Below are 19,736 nucleotides of genomic sequence, written 5' to 3' on the forward strand. Positions count from 1 at the left end.
AACCCGAAATGATCATTGACATAGAACCACATAGTTGTGGCCACCTGAGGATATTTGTGACTGAACTGGCGGCTTAGGAAACATTTGTTGATCTGATCACTTGGTATCCACGCTTTGAAAAGGGCAGCACCGTCTGTGGCATCAATGAAGGCAACATGTTGCTGATAAGGATTCAAGTTCAACAAGCATTGGTAAAGCCAATGTGTCAGGCTTTATTATGGGAATTCATGCAGAAATAGGCAAGCACAAAGTATGCTTGCATGTGTTAGCAGATTAGGCCAGTTATCCAACATAATTTAGCACTGATATGCCCTAAACCTTTAATATTCTTGTTTATATGCTGATCTACAAAGTCTTAAGGAAAGTGAGATACACAGGCTTCAATGCACAATATGTTAAAAATGGTCCCTGCCAACAGTTCCTGTTCCTAAAAGCAATATACCTCATGGTCTGCAACGGAAGCATTCCCTGAGATGCAGAATACTACACCAAAAGGTCACAACATGACAGTGAGAGAGAAGAGCAATGCTCAAAGAGTTTTAATACAATGTTTTTTCAAACCTACCATCTCCGGTCTCCATAAGCTCTGCATTGCCATATTTTGGGGCCACCCGTGGTGTAGATCCTTGAGGCCGTTCCACTTGCAATGAGTGCTCTGAGGTGTAGGTGGTAACATCTGGAGGTGCAGAATGATTTTCTAAAGACAAAAATCAAGGACTACATTATTGAGGAAAACGTACAAACCGGTTAAATAATGCACTACAGACAACGGTACACCTATACTGAGAAACAAAAACAGGACAACTGTCTAACTCAACTAAGAAATACAAAATATATAATAGTGCGAATTAGCTATTAAGAAATCCAATACATTAAAGATTTCTAGAGAACTGTACGCTTTTACTAAGAAATGCAAATTCAGATTAGAGAACCAACAGAATGCTTGTTAATTACAAATATAATCACGTAATGTTATAAATTCTGGCCACGTATCTGAGAAATTGTCAGATAGGCATTCTGATCTTTACGTTTTACATAAAGACCAGTTTGGGAAAAAAAAAAATCGGGCAATGTTTGGATCTACAATGATCTTTAACGATATTTGTACATTAATCCAACTCTCTTTAATGAGAAAGAGAAATTTAAAACATAACTATGCCACTGCTCTGTTTGCGTCCGATGCTTTCCATTCAGGCTTGCATTCTGATCACCAGTAACAAGTAAGTAATATCAAGAAAAAGCATACGATGCTAGATGACCTACATGTATTTAAGTTTAATAAACATTAAACACATTTCCTTATTATATGACATAGGGATGTGTTTTGGGAATTTACATATCCTATTTCCACTAGCAACATTTGTACCCCAAACAAGTTGCATTTATATGATTGACGGGGGATAACTTCAACCCCATTCTATGATGTTAGTTGATGGCAAAGAGTTGTAGTGCTAATACTGCTTTTCATCATCTGGTCAAGTTCTCTGCATGCAACTAGTTCGTCATTAACGGCAAGCAATGACTGCCCTCGAGAAGATTCTTGATTTTGGGGTAAAAATAACTATTTATAAATGTTATTATATTGAGAGTACCTAATAGTGATCATGTGGGTGGATGATGGTGTTACACCCACGAGGAAGCAAATGCAATCAAGGAGGAGGAGGATAAATGAAAGTATGATTCAAAATTGTTCATTCACATTCCCATCCTTACTGCCTCGATAATATACTTTTGATTAGTGATCTGGTAACCATGCCATTGTTTTAAAACAATAGGTTCTCATATCCACTGTAGAGATATTCCTCAAACTGGGATGTGGCGTAAAATGTACCCTTGTGCTTATGTGCGGGTGTAGGACTGGGGTGATAAGAAACCAAAGCAACACTAAATCATATGTTTACCAAGAAACTCACATTTCCTAGCTAGTAGGACAGCCCAGTGAGGTACGCTATTGCAACTAAGAAGTGCATGGGGTTTTCAGGCCAGGCTAAGAGGGACATATCAGGCTTTCACTCTTACACATGCAATATTTTGAGCATCACTACACGGGTGCCAGTAATAACTTGATAACGAATCAGTGGAAGATCAGAGCAGCAGCACGAATAAGATACAAATATAACACAAGCACTTGCACGTCAGCAAGCATTGGGATTGATAGAATGGACCAAATTCTGGGGGTGTGTCAGCATCCTGATGAGTAGGGCTAGATCCACTGCTCACCACACTTTGGCTCCTTTTCCAGGTTAGACTACTACTTTCGTCTACAACAGAAATGACAGGTTCAGGGAGTTTCCCTGACTTCAAGGTGGAGTCTCTGGACATGCTCATATTTTGTTAATTTTTTTTTTTAATGTATTTTAATTGACATTTCAAAACTTACAGTCACGACACCACATTATGACAGTGGCATGGATTGACCAACAACTGTGTAACCTATTGTCATTACAACATGTATTAGCCAAAGGTAATAATAACTGTTCAGCAATAATCTGTAAAAAAAATAACATGGAAATTTGTGTTTGTGTGTCCAGAACAACTCTCCACACACCTTGCCACCCACCAGCTTCCTTGTATGGCTGGATTATTAGGCAGTTGTTAGAAATGGGAGTCTCTAGATGGTAGTGGTTGGCACCCTGTCTAAGTAGAACAGTATTGCTAGTTTTCTACTAGTACTGCTCTGGTCCGCGCTACTTCTCACAACATACAGATCCTATGCTCAAGAGTGCATCGAATCCTACAATATGGCTATCAACGGCCACACCAACCAACCCATGCAAGCAGGTCATCCACCACCCTGTTGTCTAGTCCGTCGCATGTGCGTTTCCTCTGCCCCTGACCACTCTGTCAAGTCATCTCTACAAGCCAGAATCATCAGAGGTCTAGGGCTCAGCCACCTCCTGCTCAACATTTCCTTGGGTTTCTCTGGAAGTAAGCCCAACAGCCACTGCTCAATCACACAGGGGACTACCCGCCCTGTCATTGATTTGATATGGTCCAATACCTCTGCCCAACAGATTGCAATAACTGTGCACTACTATACAATATGCAGAAGTCAGCCTCCTCACTGCCATAGTGAGTGCAGTTAGGAGCCCGTTCAGGATAGATAGCATGGAGGCTTTCTGGCGAGAGGTAGGCCATGAGAACGTAATTATATTGTATCAATTTAAAACACACGTTGACAGATACCCACTTTACTGCATCATGCACTTTACCCCCATTCCCTAGGTGTAATTTGCTCCTCATTCGCACTGCCATCCCTCTTCCACATAGAGCGATGCCACGCCCCAGTCTGCTAGGAGTGCCCCGTACAAGTGAATTATCTGCTTATGAGCCCCAGCGAGGGATACAATAGCACCCAGCATCTGTGTGGGTTCTAGGGGCTTAGGAAAAGATGGCCAGAGTTGTCTGGCAGTGACAGCTATCTTTGCATACTGTAAAAATTGCTGCTGTCCAAGTTCAAATCAGTTAAATGCATCTTGCATGGTAATAAAATGGTCTCCTGTATCTAAGTTAGATAACATAATACTGCCAGCCTCTGCCATTTATCAGTCAACATCGTCTGAGCAATTTGGGCAAAGGGACACAATATCCACATATCTAGATCCGAAGTATATGGAACCCGCTATGTCACCCTCCTCACAGGGACACAATATCCAAATATCTAGATCTGGAATATATGGAGCCCACTATGTCACCCTCCTCACAGTCCAGTCCCACAGGCAGCATGTCATCCGGATCACATGGGATAATATGTATGGGAAGCTCCTGCCCCTCATCTGGAGGTCACCCAACTACTGTCCATCAGGGTAGCCAGCTAGGAGAGACCTCTCCCTGTTGTCCTCTCAGTCAAGCCAATGAATTGCATGTTGGAAGTGGGCAACTAGCTAATAAAGTTCCAAGTCTTGGACCTCCAAGCATCCTCTGTCCCATGCTCTCTTAAGGGTAAGCTGTCCAAACCTACAGTGCTTCCCAGCCCACAAGCGCTACACTGTCCAAGTCCCTAAAAACCTGATGAGGGATTTCATACATGGTGCCTTTCAGGACATATAGGCATCTGGGCAGTACAACCATTTTAATAAGGATTATCTAACCCTTTAAGAACAGGTGTAATGTATTCCAGAACTCTGTGGATGGGTGCAGATTACGGATCAGACAGCCTAAAGTTAATTCTTGCATGACATTTAGCAAAATCAGAGCAGATAGGGCGAGCCGACGGAGCTAAATCATTGCATCATCCCTGTAAAGCGAGACTACATGCCCTGTATGCCCAACTCGTATGCCCCACCCCAATGCGCACGTCGCAGATGGCAAGCCAGGGGCTCCATCGCTAGGGCGAACAGCAGGGGCGACAGTGGGCACCACTGCAGTGTACCGCTTTGTAGAAAAATCTCATATGAACACCTGATAGCAATGGTTCACATTAGTCACTGTGTTTCTTCTGAGATTTTCACCCACTTTATACAGGCGTGACCCAGCCCTACTGCTTCCAACAACTTCCAAATATAGTTCGGGCAAATTGAATCAAACGACTTTTCTATATCTAGAAAGGCTAGCGCTAGGGTCACCTGCCAGATCTGGGGCTTGTAGCACATGCGTTAAAGTTGGATATTGCATAAGGTGTTCCAACGGTGGACAAATCCCAGCTGATCCAAATGGATCAGGCGGGGAGATCCGGCAACAGTCTTGCTGCCAATATATGGCTGAGTATCTCCTGGGCTACATTCAACATTTATAGCGAGTGATAGGAGCCTCCCTCCATTAAGTCCTTGCCATGTTTCAGGATCAGGACTATGAGGGCCTTTTGGAGTGAATCGTACACGATACTTGCATTAAATATGTTCGTTTATTTGAATACGAAGCTCAAGGAAACACGTCTATACATAAGGGGCACAGAGCAATAACTGTCGTTAAGGAACACGGAACACCATGACATCATTGCAATGTCGTCATGATATTCCATGCTTCCAGCAGACAGACATTCACGACACAATGTGATCACCACATTATCATTTCCCTCTTTTTTTTTTTTAGAGTGAATTACTCAGAAAGACAGAAATTAAAAGAGAAAGAACAACAAAAATGTACATATTCATGACATGACAAAATCTTCAAACTTCTTTGGCTGTTGACAGATTGTTGTGCTTGTTCTACATCCATATTTATCATTAACATCAGGTTTATTAACATTACTAGATTTAGTGATGTCAGATTGACTTTGTGTAGCTGGATCCAAAGCTATGCATGAGGTATTCCACCAGCTCCCATCTGACAACTTCACAGCATTCTTACGCACTTCACGTATCTGTTGGGAATCTTTGAACTTGGAAAAACCTTTTCTAACTAACAGAGGATTTTTTACTCTTACCCAATCACCTACTTTCAACTTCCCATTTCTGTTATTCACATCCGTTAATCTCTTCAGTCCTCTAAGATTAGAGTTGCATTCTGCAACTTGCCAGATTTCTTTTAAGTCACTACCTTCATGGACCAACTTTACCATCCAAAAAGGACACATTTCAGTTGATGCCACTGTCCCTCTCATAAGCTCAAAAGGAGTTTTCCCTGTAACAATGTGAGGTGTAGTGCGATAAGACCATACTAATTCTTTGATAGCTTGATCTACCGACAAATGATTTCTGTATGAAGCTTGAATGCAATCTACCAATACACAATTAAATCGCTCGACCATTCCATTACTTTGTGGATGGTAAAGAGGTGTTCTGATGTGTTTGACACCACATTTGCTCAAGAATTGAAGCATCTTCATTGATACAAATTGAACCCCGTTGTCAGTTAAAATCTGTTCCGGGAAGCCTTCACAACTAAAGATCTTTTTTAAGCAATCAATCACAAGTCGAGTGGTGGGAAACCTCACTGGCTCAACCTCTACCCATCTGGATAGATGATCAATTATAACCATGAAATATCTCATGTTGGGAGGCAAAATGTGGTAAGGACCGAGAAAGTCAAGACCAAGTTTTTGCCAAGCTCTCGCTGGAGAAGGAACAAATGTATCAGTAATACCTGCAGTGATCAACACCTTGTACAACATCTTGTACAATTTCTTACATAGTCATCAGTTTCTTTATCCGTCCTAGGCCACCAAAAATCAGATCTCAACCTTCTTTTAGTGATTGTAGCTCCCAGATGACAAGCGTGAGACGCAGCAATTAGATTCCTCCTCAAACATACTGGCGGAATGAGTTTCTTGCCTCTGACTAATTTATCTCCCTCAATGGATAATTTGTCAGATACTTTCCAGAACAATAGTAATTCTGACGATAAACATTTCTCCTTGGGCCAACCTGACCTGACCATGCGCATCACTTCACACAGTGTCTTATCATTAAGTACAGCATTTACCCATTCTTTTTCATCCAAGGGCATATCACTTTCAGTCACGCAAGCAACAAAGCACTCTTCAATTTCTGTTTCCCATTCCTGTTCATCACTATCTTCAATGGGTAACCTTGACAAACAATCTGCCCTCCTATTTTGTCCACCAGGAATGTACTCAACCGTAAAAGTAAACTCCAGTAGCTTAACAGACAATCGTGCAATACGAGCTGTTGAACGTTTCATTTCCTTGCCGGACAGAATTTCTACAAGAGGTCTATGATCAGTCTTCAAAATAAAAGGTCTACCCCATAGATATTGCTGGAATATTTCAATACTCCATACACAGGCTAAGAGTTCCTTTTCGATCACAGAATATTTACGTTCAACCTGCCTTAAGGTTCTTGATGCAAATTCCACTGTACTCTCATTTCCATCATCCGACAATTGTGAAATGACAGCACCAAGACCCTACTCACACGCATCAACAGTTACGATGGTGCTCTTTGCTTCTGAAAATGGCTGTAAGGCTGGGACATTAACAATCTTCTGTTTGATTTGTTCAAACATTCTATTACAATCATCTGACCATTAAAATGTGGGATTCTTCAATATAGCTCTAAAGCATTCAGTGTTTTTTGCAAAAGTTCTTAAGAATTTGGCATAAAATTTGCATAACCCAAGAAATGACAGTAGCCGGTCTCTAGATTTAGGGGGAGGAGCTTCTAATATGCTTTTAACTAAGCTTGGTTTACGTTTAATGCCATCTTTTGAAAATAAAACATGATCGAGATATTCAATTTCTCTATCTTTGAAAATACATTTGTCTTTTCTCAAAGTCACACATCTGCTTTCCAGTGTACACAACACTTCTTCTAAGACTTTTTTGTGCGTTGATTCATCATTGGGAAAAAACAGGATATCGTCCTGAAAAATCACCACATTGTGATTGTCTGGAAACATGTCTGACATTAGTCTTTGGAAGGCTGCGGCCGCTGAGGCTAAACCAAAAGGTAACCTACAGAATTGAAAGGTTCCATTAAGAGTAATAAACGCAGTTAAATGTCTTGAATCTACATCTAACTCCACTTGATGATATGCAGATTTTAAATCTAGCTTGGTAAACCACCTGGATGAACCAATCTTCGCAATTAAATCATCAATTCTCGGAAGTGGGAAACTGTCTACCCAGATTTCCTCATTTAAACTTCTCAAATCTACACACATTCTCAGGTCACCTGTTTTTTTCCTGGCTAAAACTATGAGAGACAACCACAATGTTGCTTCAACCTTTTCAATTATACCCTGTTCACACATTTCTCTTAGCAATTTAGACAACTCTGACCTCACACTCAAGGGTACATTCATTAACTTATGCTTGACAGGAATGGCATCACGTTTAAGTTTTATTGTGTGAGTGTAATTAGTAATTTTTACTAATTGTTCTTGAAACAACTTCTTAAATTTCTGTTGCCAATCACATACAAGATTGGAAGCAATGTTAACCGGGTTTAAACATTCTTTTTCTATAGCTACAGGTTTGTCTCGACCAGGCTTGATGGCCAGATTAAGTTCTGCCTGATGAAGTAACCCTAGAACATGATTCCTTTCTTGGCAACATAGACTTTTCCACGTAACGTCTTATCTAAGATGGTCATTAAGGCCCCAAAATAACCCATCAAATCAATCTTGCTGCCTTCAAACGCGACAGTGGAAACATCTGGGGGATAAAGAATTTTGGAGACCCAATTTTCTTTATATTTTTCTTGAGCTACAATGGTTATACGAGCCCCTGTGTCTACCAATAATCACATTTTTTTCCCATCAATTGTCACATCAATATCTGGATCAACAACAACTTTGTTAGAAAGGGAAGTATCTTTAACCACTAATACATATTCATTCATTTGCACAATATTTTCAGTATCATCATTCAATACACAACGGACATTATTCTTTCTGGTACTTCTACACACTCTTGCAAAGTGTCCCATTTTGTTACAGTTTCTACATTGTTGGTGAATCGCGGGACAGTTCTTAAAAGATGATACATGAGCCGAAGAACCACATCTGTAACATATGGGTTTCTGATTGAACTTGCTTCTGAAAGATGTATTGTCCTGTTTTTATCCAAACCGCTCTTGTTTTTTGATGTTGCTATTTTGCGTATTTATGACTGCTCCAGAAATGGTCGTATTGGCCATAGATACTTCTAGTTGTTTGGCATCCTCCATAGAACGTTCAATGCTCTTGGCAATGTCAATGGCTTTGTCTAGCGAAGGATCCTTACAAGTCAGTCACTTCTCTTGGATTCTTTTCGAATAACACCTAAGTTGAAATGTGAAATTCTCAAATTCACATTTGTCCGATAAAACCTTCAATGCAGTTATAAAGGTGTCAAAACTCTCGCTAGAGCTTTGTGACCTTGTAAAAAATTTGTAGAGATGCACCACAATGTTCTTAATTTTGATAAAATATTTTTCCAATTGAGCAATGGCCATTTCAAACTCATCTAGTTCTTCCAATTCAGCCAGTTCATAAGCCGGGAGATGAACAAATATGTTCTGGCCCTCAATCCCCAAATGATAATACAATAAGCTTTTTTTCCTCTCCGGTCTGAATTTATGACCATCAATGGCACCAAGATATGCTTTGAACGACCGTAGCCAAAGTTTCCATTCAAGGGGTGGATCACCAGGATCTTGTAAGAAAGGCGCTGGAGGTACTACGTTTTGCATATTTAATATGTTTACACAAAATTATAATTTTATATATATGTATTTTTTTAATTATTAATTTATTATTAAACCTCCAATCCCAATCCTTCAACTACAAGATGGCCGAACTGGAAGAAAAAAAAAAACATTTTCAAGTCCATCTTCTATTTTTTTATCGTAGCTCCTGAAGACTGGAGTACGTCTTCTATTTTTATTCCCCAAGTTTTCGATTCTGGAGAGCCCTCTGGGCTGGCATGAAATACAGGTGGGAAAGAGCAAAGACAATTCACAGCGTCGACGTCAGGAATTTAAGGTAAGATAAGGAAGGTATTCTTCCTTAAACCCAAGTAGCGGCACGCAATAATGTGCTCATTTAGTTTTCCTCAATGGCTGGATCAAGTCTGTACAGCCGCGCCCGTGCTCGCCTTGGAGGCTGCACATGCGCTTCACTGATGCCGCGGCAACAGCCGGGTTGATTCCCGCTGCTATGGTAGCAGCAGATGTGGTGGTTGGCGGCTTCGCCGGGTTGACTCTCACAGCAGAATTTGAAAACACCAAACACGAACTGCTCCCAACGATAGGAGTAATAGTTTCTTTGCTGTTAGCCAGCAAGCGCTCCTCGGAATAATAACAGCGAGCGCTCGCGCAGTACCGAAATCTCTGCGCTCCGAGAGAATTACAGCGCTGAAATCTCTGTGCCCCGCTTTCACTTTTGCGAATAAAAAAAATAAATTGATAAGGCACTGTTGTAAATAACAACTCACGTACGGTGAAGTAAACAGCTCCGTAGAAGAGGTCAGGCCGATTTCTTCAATTAAAGATGCCTCCTGTGCGTGTGGGAACGCCTTGGCTGATCCACTTTAGTTCAAATCCCATCCTCGTCGCCACTGAAGTGAGTCGTACACGATACTTGCATTAAATGTCTTCGTTTATTTGAATATGAAGCTCAAGGAAACACGTCTATACATAAGGGGCACAGAGCAATAACTGTCGTTAAGGAACCCGGAACACCATCACATCATTGTAATGATGTCATGATATTCCATGCTTCCAGCAGACAGACATTCACAACACAATGTGATCACCACACCTTTCTCATGGCATCAGGAAGTATCCCTTTCTCTAAAGCCTCCTCGTCTACTGGCACCAGTTTGTCTATTAAAGTACCTGAAAAAAAGCCTTAGAAATCTGGTAACTCATCGCCTCCAGGTGATTTGGCAGCTTTCAGTAAATCGGGCGCTCTCTGCAGTTCCTCCTTAGTCAGTGCGCCCCCAGTGCCTCACAGTCCTTTTGTGCCAGTCGTGTCAGTGGTAGTTCCGCCAGGTAGCTGGGGAGCAAGCGCACAACCAAATTAAATGGCATGTGTACACATCCCTTGAATAATCTGCAATTACCACATTTATTGCCTGCTGAGTAGGGACAATACACCCCTCATGGTTTTTTAGTGCCAACACAGGTTGGATCAAGGTCTCAGACCTTATTATGCATGCCAGAAGGTGACCAACCTTAACCTCATTCATGTACAGTCAACGGCAGCTCATAGTTTGAACATGTTTGTCCAACTGTTCCACAACTCGCATACCCAAAGTCTCTGTCTATCCCAGTCAGTCATGTTTACCTGTGTTTCAGACAGTGCCTGCTTTAAAGTCACCAACACCGCCTGAGCCTTTGTCAGTTCCCTCTCCAGTGTTTGTCAAATGCCCACCAATATCACCATACACCCACCTCGGAGGACCACCTTCTATGAATCCCACTCAATCGCCTTACAGCTCGCACAGACCTAGTCATTGACAAAATATAGATCAAGGCTTCCCTTAATGTGTAGAGAAATACCGGGTCTGTCAGTGCCTCCACCTGGCACTGCCAGAGTGGTTTCTTAGATGGCATCCAGTGGAGCGAATGTGTCAGTAGCAGAAGGGAGTAATTCAAAGCACCTCAAATATGACATATCCATTGCTTACTGTACTGCCGTGGATTGGACAAGGAAGTAGTCAAGGCTATTATATGTACTCAATGCGGGGTGTAGCACAAATATGCTCACAGGTGCAGGTGATGTACTTGTTAGATTTCAACCAGTCCCAACCCCGTCTGTACCGGTGTGAGGGCCACCCTCGTACTAGGGATATCACTGTTAGGCTGCAGGGGGATCTATCTATTCCACCGTCCTGCACATTGCTGAAGGCCCCTGTCATAAGCACTTTGGTTGCAAGGTGTACACTTGAAGTTACCAGCTCCTTGTCAAAGAATGTGCAATCACCAACATTTGGCACATATACATTCATTAGGCAGAGGTCATGATGATCTAGCGTTCCCATGAGTAGGACACACCTCCCCCTCAGTGTCCACTTGCATCTGTGTTTTTTTGTTTTGGTACCCCTTGGTGCGACCCATAAGAGTGTTCTGCATGCAAAACCACAGTAGTATGTCGCATAAATCTGCTGCCACTATCTCCTTCTAAAGGATGAGATTCAATCCCCCCAGACACAAGTCTCTTGAAGAAACATCACATCCATTCCATACCTCCTGAGGTATCCATATACCCTATTTCTTTTCCTGGGGTTACTTAAGCCCCTTACATTCTAAGTAAGGAATTTGTACTTAGTCCCTATGTCTCTCATAATAGGTCATTATGCACAGTGCAAGTCCTTGCAAGAATAATAACCACCTATAGTCCATCTTACTGCACCAATTTACTATGGAAACTCCCCCCAATCAACAACAAAACTCATACCAACATGTCCCCCAACATTCCCACCCTCATTCCATCCCCTAGGCAGAGCAAACAGAGCCCCATGACACAACCCTTGGCCCAAAGAGTCCTGAATCCCACCCCAATCACCGAGCCCAGGTAACCCCAACTAAATTAAAAAAATTAACTGTGGCAGTAGATATCACCTGAGTCGCCAGGGCCCCTACGAATCTCAAGACCTTTAGGGTTTTCAGCAACCCAGAGGTGGCAGAGCTCTCAGACTCTCTCTTCCGTGAAGTCAAAAGAAAATTGAAATCAAGATAAGCATACATTGGTTGGGTAGGTAGTACCATCAGTTCCATGTGATAAGCAATAGTCTACAAAGTGCTTCCCACCTACCCCCACATACCAAGAACAATATTATGCAACACGGCGAATTGGGTCCTGGGCCTCTTGTCTGTTACCTGGCATCCTATAGAAACCCAGTGATGCCAGCCAAAGTTGAATTGGTCACTCAGCATCTGTACTGTCACTCAGTGTGTCAGGCACCTCTCTAAGTTGGGAAAAGAAGTTCTGGGATAGAAAGTCTGTAGTTTCATTCTGGAATATCCATCTGGGCAATCCAGGATGCCACCACCTATTACCCAATCAGGAGCATTACAGAGGTTTCGTGGCTTTGCCTTATTTCTATCAGAGTGGCGCAGTCCCCGCCTTCTTGGTTCTATTCACTCAAGGGGTTGATGCTCCTGTCTGATGCCCAGCGCATCAAGCCAGTCCGCTGCCTCCAGGGCCGACATGAAGAATTAACTCTGCCATTATGTGGTATTCTGAGCTTTGCCGAATACAGAAGACTATGCTTAAAGTTATGCTCTCAAAACAGTGTTTTAATTGTCATGATTTTTTTGCAGGGATCCTGAACCCTACAAGTGTATTTTAACAGGCGTGCAATAAGGATCAGGTGTGTGTGCGCATCGATGCCAAAGCTTGGCGTGCACGCTTATTTGTGAAAAAATAAGAGACGCTGGAATTTAAGTGTATTCATTATCCAGTTCTGCACAAATAATTCTGCAGAGGGACCCTCTGCTCGCTCTGGAAAGCCAATATATTTAGCCAAGAGAGGCCCTCAGGGTCCTCCAAGCAGTCTTACATTTGTGGCCCAGGGCTTCTTGATTTCTCGTTTAAGAGTAGTGATAGCATCCTCAGTGCCTGTCACTCGCTCAGCCACCTTACTCAAGTCCAGGCACAGGCAACTAACAATTTTATATGGTGCCCATCTTAAATTCCAGGACTGCTCTGGTGCCCTGTATGGTCACCAGGATTTCAGCCATAGCTAGCGACTGCGTCCAGGACCCGGGGCCGGACCGCTCCTCCTGCACTGTTCTTTGTGGGCCAGGGCCCAGAACCATGTATTGGTTAATCCTATTCTGCTGCACCACCTTAGGACCTTTGTCTTTTCCCATACTATCTTGAGAATGTCAGCACATAATGCAGCATGTAGTTTCTTTAGAACTCAACACCTCCTCCAATACACCATGACTCCACCACCAGTCTCTGAAGCTGCCACCACCTGGAGCGGCCCTCACGCTTCAGACCAATGCAAAAACAACAGAAGATGGACGGAATGCAGAGCAAATCAAACATTCACCCCAATCACAGATCTGGGTTTAATCCATCAGTTGTTTTGCTTGCCATGCCATTACAGCTCAAACCCAGCCATTTGCAAATCAGTCTTGACCCTGTTCCCCATGGGAACAGTCCAGCCCGAACTACCAGGCCAGGTCCTCCCTGGACCAGAAACAAGCATCCTGGGACCGGTATCAGGGTATCACCCTTCATCAGCCAGGCTAGCTTGAATATGGTGGCATAGCAAGTACGGGACCCACATCTGGGCATACCTTTCCCACTTGGGGCGACAAATGCAAAAACAACAGAAGATGGACGGAATGCAGAGCAAATCAAACATTCACCCCCAGTCACAGTTCTGGGTTTAATCCATCAGTTTTTTTGCTTGCCATGCCATTCCAGCTCAGATTCAGCCATATGCAAATCAGTCTTGACCCTGTTCCCCATGCGAACAGTCCAGCCCGAACTTCCAGGCCAGGTCCTCCCTGGATCAGAAACAAGCATCCTGGGACTGGTTTCAAGGTATCACCCTTCATCAGCCAGGCTAGCTGAATCTGGTGGCATAGCTTCAGACCAGCAGCACCAACAATCAATGAGAGGCCGTTAGTTCAGCCCAGTCAGGTATGTAAGATCCATGCAGCGCTGTCCTAAAGTAGTTTTCTCTTACATTAAGTTACTACATATTCTTCTAGCGGCTAGATTAGAACCTGGAAGGAGACCACAAAAACCACATTCACCTTTATGCATATTATCTGCTCTTTTGTATTGATATATCTCAAAGAAGCCTCACAAAGGTATCCACTATTAAACAAGCCTCCTCGTACTCCTCATCGGGGCATTCAAGGAACGCACTGTTTCAGAAAATGTCTTCGTCTTGTATAGCCCCACACTTGGAGTCTATTGAGTAGCTGCTTCTCTTTGGTAAGTTGTACAAATGGGTAGTGGGTCATTGGTTGAATCGGGCAATACAGTATCTGAATGTGCAAGTGCTGTTGGATTCTATTGCATGCCCACATCGCACAGTTCTCGGTGTTTATTTCTGTTCAGTTATATTTAGGGGGCTTGCCTACCATCGAGTGCAGTGGGTTTGGATGTGCAGTGTCTCGTTCCGCATCCACATGCATCCTTTGTCGCTGAGGATGCCACCGGATGTGGACAAACCACACCTGGGCGCAGCTCTAATGTGGTTAAAAACTGGGGGCATCAGGTCCATCCTGTTCATATGATAGAGTGAGCACATCCCAAAGATTTCTGGGTTGCTTCCCAGTCCACACCAGGGTTATCATCAGGGATTTGAGTGTTTTAAAAAATGCTTGTGTCAGTATTATGTGAACATTGTAGAAGAAGTAGATACATTTTGGTAGTGCCACCATTTTGTTTATGGCACGCCTACCAACAAGTGACAGCGGCAGCCTCTCCCAACTGTCAGCCCCATCCTTCAGTTTAGAAATCTCAACACCATAATTCTCCCCAGTGATAACGGCCACGTCCCTCCTGACCTGAATTCAAAGATGTTTAACTGATGCTGTGCACCACAGGAGAGGATAGTCAAGTGCACATATACTTATAAAGTTACTTGACCCAAAAAGACTGTCCTCCAGATCGGTTTCTTTAACTTGGTGTAAAGTATTTATTTTAAATACACTTTTTCAATTTCTCAAAATTATTACTCATCCAGGGCTGGTGGTTCACTAGACTAATGTGCTTACTACAGGAATCTGTGGTTGAACCAATGGTCACAGGTTGATACCCCACTGAGTCCACTCAGTCTTTCATCCTTCCAAGGTTCAGGAAATGAGTACCATTGAATTGGTCAACAATAAATATCCACTATTCACCAACAGACTGAAAACGGCCTTCGGGTTTAAGTTCACACTTTTAATACCTCTTTTTGTTTTTTCTGTTTACTTCGTTCTTAGTATGCGGCACGTTAGTGCTGCAGTTGAGAGAATGAGATGCAAGAGGGTGCCTGGGTGGGACTGATCATCAACTTCTATCACAGTTTCAGACGCAAAACTGCCAAATTATTTATTGCGAAAACACTTGTATCGGCCATTAAGATGTGATGATCCTGATGGGTGACTGACTATGCCCAGCAACACTACTAATTCACTCAATGATGTGAAATATGGAAAAATTGGCATTGGGACGTTAAGCGGTTAAGTGATGTACTGCTTACTAGTCCTGTCTACCTTTTAGAAGCAGGTTAGGCATGACAGTCGTACATGCCGTAACGTCCAAATAACATTATATGCAACACAAGTCAAATACGTCTTGCATGTGTAAATGCATATTTACTCAAACGTGGCACCCGATGTTCATTGGGGATAAACTCTATGGAGGCAGCTATCGAGTCTGGCCCACAATGGTCTGTTGCTGTTGATGAGCTCCTTATTCTCTAATGGTAAGCTGTTGGACATAGCTTACGTAGGCCAAACATGTATGTACCAAAATGCTGCACGTTCATGGTCTATTAAAAGGTTGGACTTCATAACTACAGTAATACTTAGTGACATCAGTGTGCTCCTGACTAGGGATCTCACGGTAAAATTCACTTTTCAGAGAAAAAAGGCCTACAATTTTGGCCCATGACTTATTTTAGGTGTGAGCTAAAGGAGTAAGACTCAACATAGGCATTTTATGCAGAGGTCAGCAAATTTTATGAATATGGATGAAACAAGATTGGACAATTGCTGAAGAATTCAGCTTCTAAAAGGTGATGCTGATATTGATGTTTTCTATTATTCTGAAAGAGGTATGGTGTCTGATTTTTCACAATCACAGTCTTAATTGCATTGTTTTGGTTGAATATTTTGGTGACTGCATGAAGGCTTGATACCTCTAAAAACAACCTTTCAAATACATTTAGGGCATTGCAAAGATAAAGCAAGGAGCCTAGACCTCTTTCCTGAGACTAAATAAATTGCAAATCCCGCCTGTATGGGATTAAGGCTATGCTGTTTGACTGTGTTTAGGCAAACACATGGCTTAATTTTTGCAATGTATGGTATTATAGGGGCCAGACAAACAATACTGGGGAGCCTGAACATTTTGGTGACTTCTGATTTAAGGTGGAGCTAATTTCTTTGACCAACTCCACTAGAGATAGGCAAGCGAAGACCCACTAGAAGGCTAATGATTGGTAAACTAATACCTTTAAAAACCTACCAATTGTTTCCATGGGTGTAGTTGAAGAAACAGGGCATATTCTCTTATAAAATGTACTTGCCCCTTTCCCAGTGTCATTGGCTCGACTACCCAGAATTCGAAAATGGCTACCCAGAATTGTTAGATCATGAAGGTGTTGTGAGTATTACTTTCCAAAATTCTGTAATATATTGTGTTTCACAATAAACAGATTTTTAGCTTCTTTCTAGAGATCAAGTAACCTTGATCTACCGTCAGGGCCATTATCACATGAAAATAATTTTGATGGTTGCCTTTTTTTGCTATTTACTTGATTATGCTATTCTTTCCGATTTTGAAAAGTTAACAGTGAATCACAGCCTGTTTTTCTTTAGTTTGGCTATTTTACACCAAGCTATCTTCCTGTAGCAATGCAAAATCACTTTATTCAACATAAACAATTGAAATCTTCTGTCTTTTAACCAGATAATTCAAAACCTCAACATTATGAAGCAGGATTTCTGACTTCCTCATTCTTGTATTTCATATGATAAGCACAAGTACTCTTAAGGTACTCCTAAGCATTATTAAGGAGGGGTGCACACATATGTAAATGAAGGAGACACAAGTGTTGCAATAAGGCAAAAAGCTGGATTGAGGAAAATGGTGGACTGTGAAATGTTGGTTAGAGAGGGAACTTACTTTAAAAAATAACACATATAATGAGTTACCAATACAACTATGTATGGAGTTATTGAAACATATTACAGAAGCAAAATCAAGAATCACAAAACTAGAACACAAAATAGAAACACTAAAACCACATCATGGCTAGCCGCAACCTCTGCTCCCCTTTAGAACCAATACCATCATGGCCCAATGCTGGCTGAACTGGGAACTTCTTAGTTTATTTGACAATCCTAGGTGATGATGCACTTTTCTCTATTGTACACTGGCTCTATGATATTGCAAATGTGGGTGTGTATTAACGTTTGAAGGATTATTTAGGAGCTCCACTTGTTCATGCTGTACCTATATAGCAGGTTGAGCACTTGGTAAATACCCACTTTTAATGTTGAAAGATATGTTACGCCCTTTGGATTGTAAATCAGTGTTTGTTTGTTTGTTGTGTTTTTCTTTATCATGCACTCACTTAAGACAGAGAAATTGGTAAATTGATGTACGATGAAAATAAGCTAGAAAAAAACGGCTTATGTTGTTCCGTTGGGCAAGGTTAATCCAGTAATTGCTTTATTGGCATATTTGACCATAAAACGTCTTCAAACAAAGCTATTCACATTCATCTCAAATGTTAGAAATAAGTACTAGAGAATGCCTGTCTTCTCATCATATGTGCACAGCCTATACCTTTGAAGGTTTTAATTCAGAAGAGTCAAATGTAGAGCTACATTTATGCTAGATTTTAGGGGCATTCACTTAAAATAATTGTATATACAATGCACTGTTAAAAATGGGGTCTCTAGTTGGCAGTGGTTTGCACCCTGTCCAGGTAGGGGACCCTCACTCTAGTCAGGGAATGGGAGTCACACAGCTAAGATAACCCCTGCTCACCCCCTTGGTAGCTTGGCACGAGCAGTCAGGCTTATCTCAGAGGAAATGTGTAAGGTATTTGCAAACCCACACAGTAACAAAGTGAAAACACTACAAAAGTACTCCATACCAGTTTATAAAAAAAGCCAATATTTATCTGAGTAATACAAGACTAAAATGACAAAACTCCAACATAAACAAGCAAAAAAAACAATTTTCAAAGGTTACATCTCAGTAAATCGCTTAGAACCACAATAGCTCCAACTGGGGCTATCACAGTGTCTTTGACAGAGTCGTTCCCAACAGTCTGACGCTATTCGCAAAGAAGTGCAGGTCGGTCATGGAGTTGCACAGACCCCAGGCACAGCACCTTTGAAAATGATGAAATAAAGATGTTGCACTGAGTTGGGGAGGTGAGGCGTTGATGGAGCCGGTGCTGTGTAGGTTCCTTACTCCTAGGCAGGGGAAGAGGGGTGTCAGTTCCTTATGTTTGCAGCGGAGGTGATGCAGCGTCGATTCCTTACAATCTGGAGGGGTCGATGAATCCAGCAGGTCAAGATGTCAGGCGTCAACTTTGTGGTGATGCGATCACACTACGGGGCTGCAGGTGCTGCTGTGGAGTCGGGTGTCCCGGACATCGTGAACACAGCACTCAGAATTCATGCTATGGCCTGACTTTGGAGGCACCACAGCTGTTTCAGGCCTGTGGTGTCGGTCGCAGTCATTGCACTCGGCAGGCACCACAGTGCAGGCAGCGGAGCAAAGTCGGACACCAACGCCAGTTCCAAAGTCACTATGAAGTCGATGTATTTGGTTTCTTGGTTACACCAGAACTCACTCCCAAGGGCACATAAACTGGATTTGGCACCACTTGGCGAGTCAGGACTCTCAGCAGGAGAGCCCAGGTGCTGGCAGATGAAGTCTTTGATGCCTCAGAGACTTCTAACAGAAGCAAGCTAAGTCCAAGCCCTTGGAGAACCTTTGGAAGCAGTACGAAGAAAGCAAAGTCAAGTCCTTTTACTCCCAGGACAGACGTAGCAAAGCAACAGGCAGAGTAGCAGTCCCCGCCACCCCCCACAACATCCAGCTCTTCTTCCTGGCAGAATGTCCTCAATCCAGAAGGATTCTACCTTTGTGGGGTCAGAAGTCCAGTACTTATACCTATTTTCACTTTTGAAGTAGGCAAACCTCAAAGAGAAGTCTTTGTAGTGCACAAGACCCTGCCTTTCCTGCCCTGGCGTCAGACACACTCCAGGGGGTTGGAGGCTGCTTTGTGTAAGGACAGTGTCAGCTCCTTCCACCACTTTAACTCAGGAAGACCCATCAGGATTTGCAGGGCACACCTAAACTACCTTTGTGTGACCGTCCAGAGTGAATTCACAAAAAGCCAAACTGTCACCCTGACCCAGGCATGTATTCCATAAGCAGGCAGAGGCATAGATTAGTGAAGTAAGAAAATGCCCACTTTCTAAGAGTGGCGTTTTCAAACTTACAATTTAAAAAACAACTTCAACAAAAGATGTATTTTTTAATTCTGAGTTTAGAAACTCCACATCTCTATCTGCTCCCAATGAGAAATTACATTTACAGGGAGTGCAGAATTATTAGGCAAATGAGTATTTTGACCACATCATCCTCTTTATGCATGTTGTCTTACTCCAAGCTGTATAGGCTCGAAAGCCTACTACCAATTA

The 19,736-nt window shown here is 42.4% G+C and overlaps 1 protein-coding gene across 8 annotated transcripts in view; it reads right to left on the reverse strand.

Moving 5' to 3' along the window:
* DIP2C (disco interacting protein 2 homolog C) overlaps nt 1-19,736 on the reverse strand; it is a 1,002,241-nt gene that overhangs the window by 438,173 nt on the left and 544,332 nt on the right. For all 8 annotated transcript variants that reach the window (XM_069211176.1, XM_069211178.1, XM_069211177.1 and 5 more), the window contains one exon: nt 566-697. In XM_069211176.1, the coding sequence (XP_069067277.1) occupies nt 566-697 (132 nt within the window). The remainder of the gene's footprint in view (nt 1-565; nt 698-19,736) is intronic.

Source organism: Pleurodeles waltl, chromosome 10, assembly GCF_031143425.1.
Source record: "Pleurodeles waltl isolate 20211129_DDA chromosome 10, aPleWal1.hap1.20221129, whole genome shotgun sequence".
NCBI classification, from domain to species: domain Eukaryota; kingdom Metazoa; phylum Chordata; class Amphibia; order Caudata; family Salamandridae; genus Pleurodeles; species Pleurodeles waltl.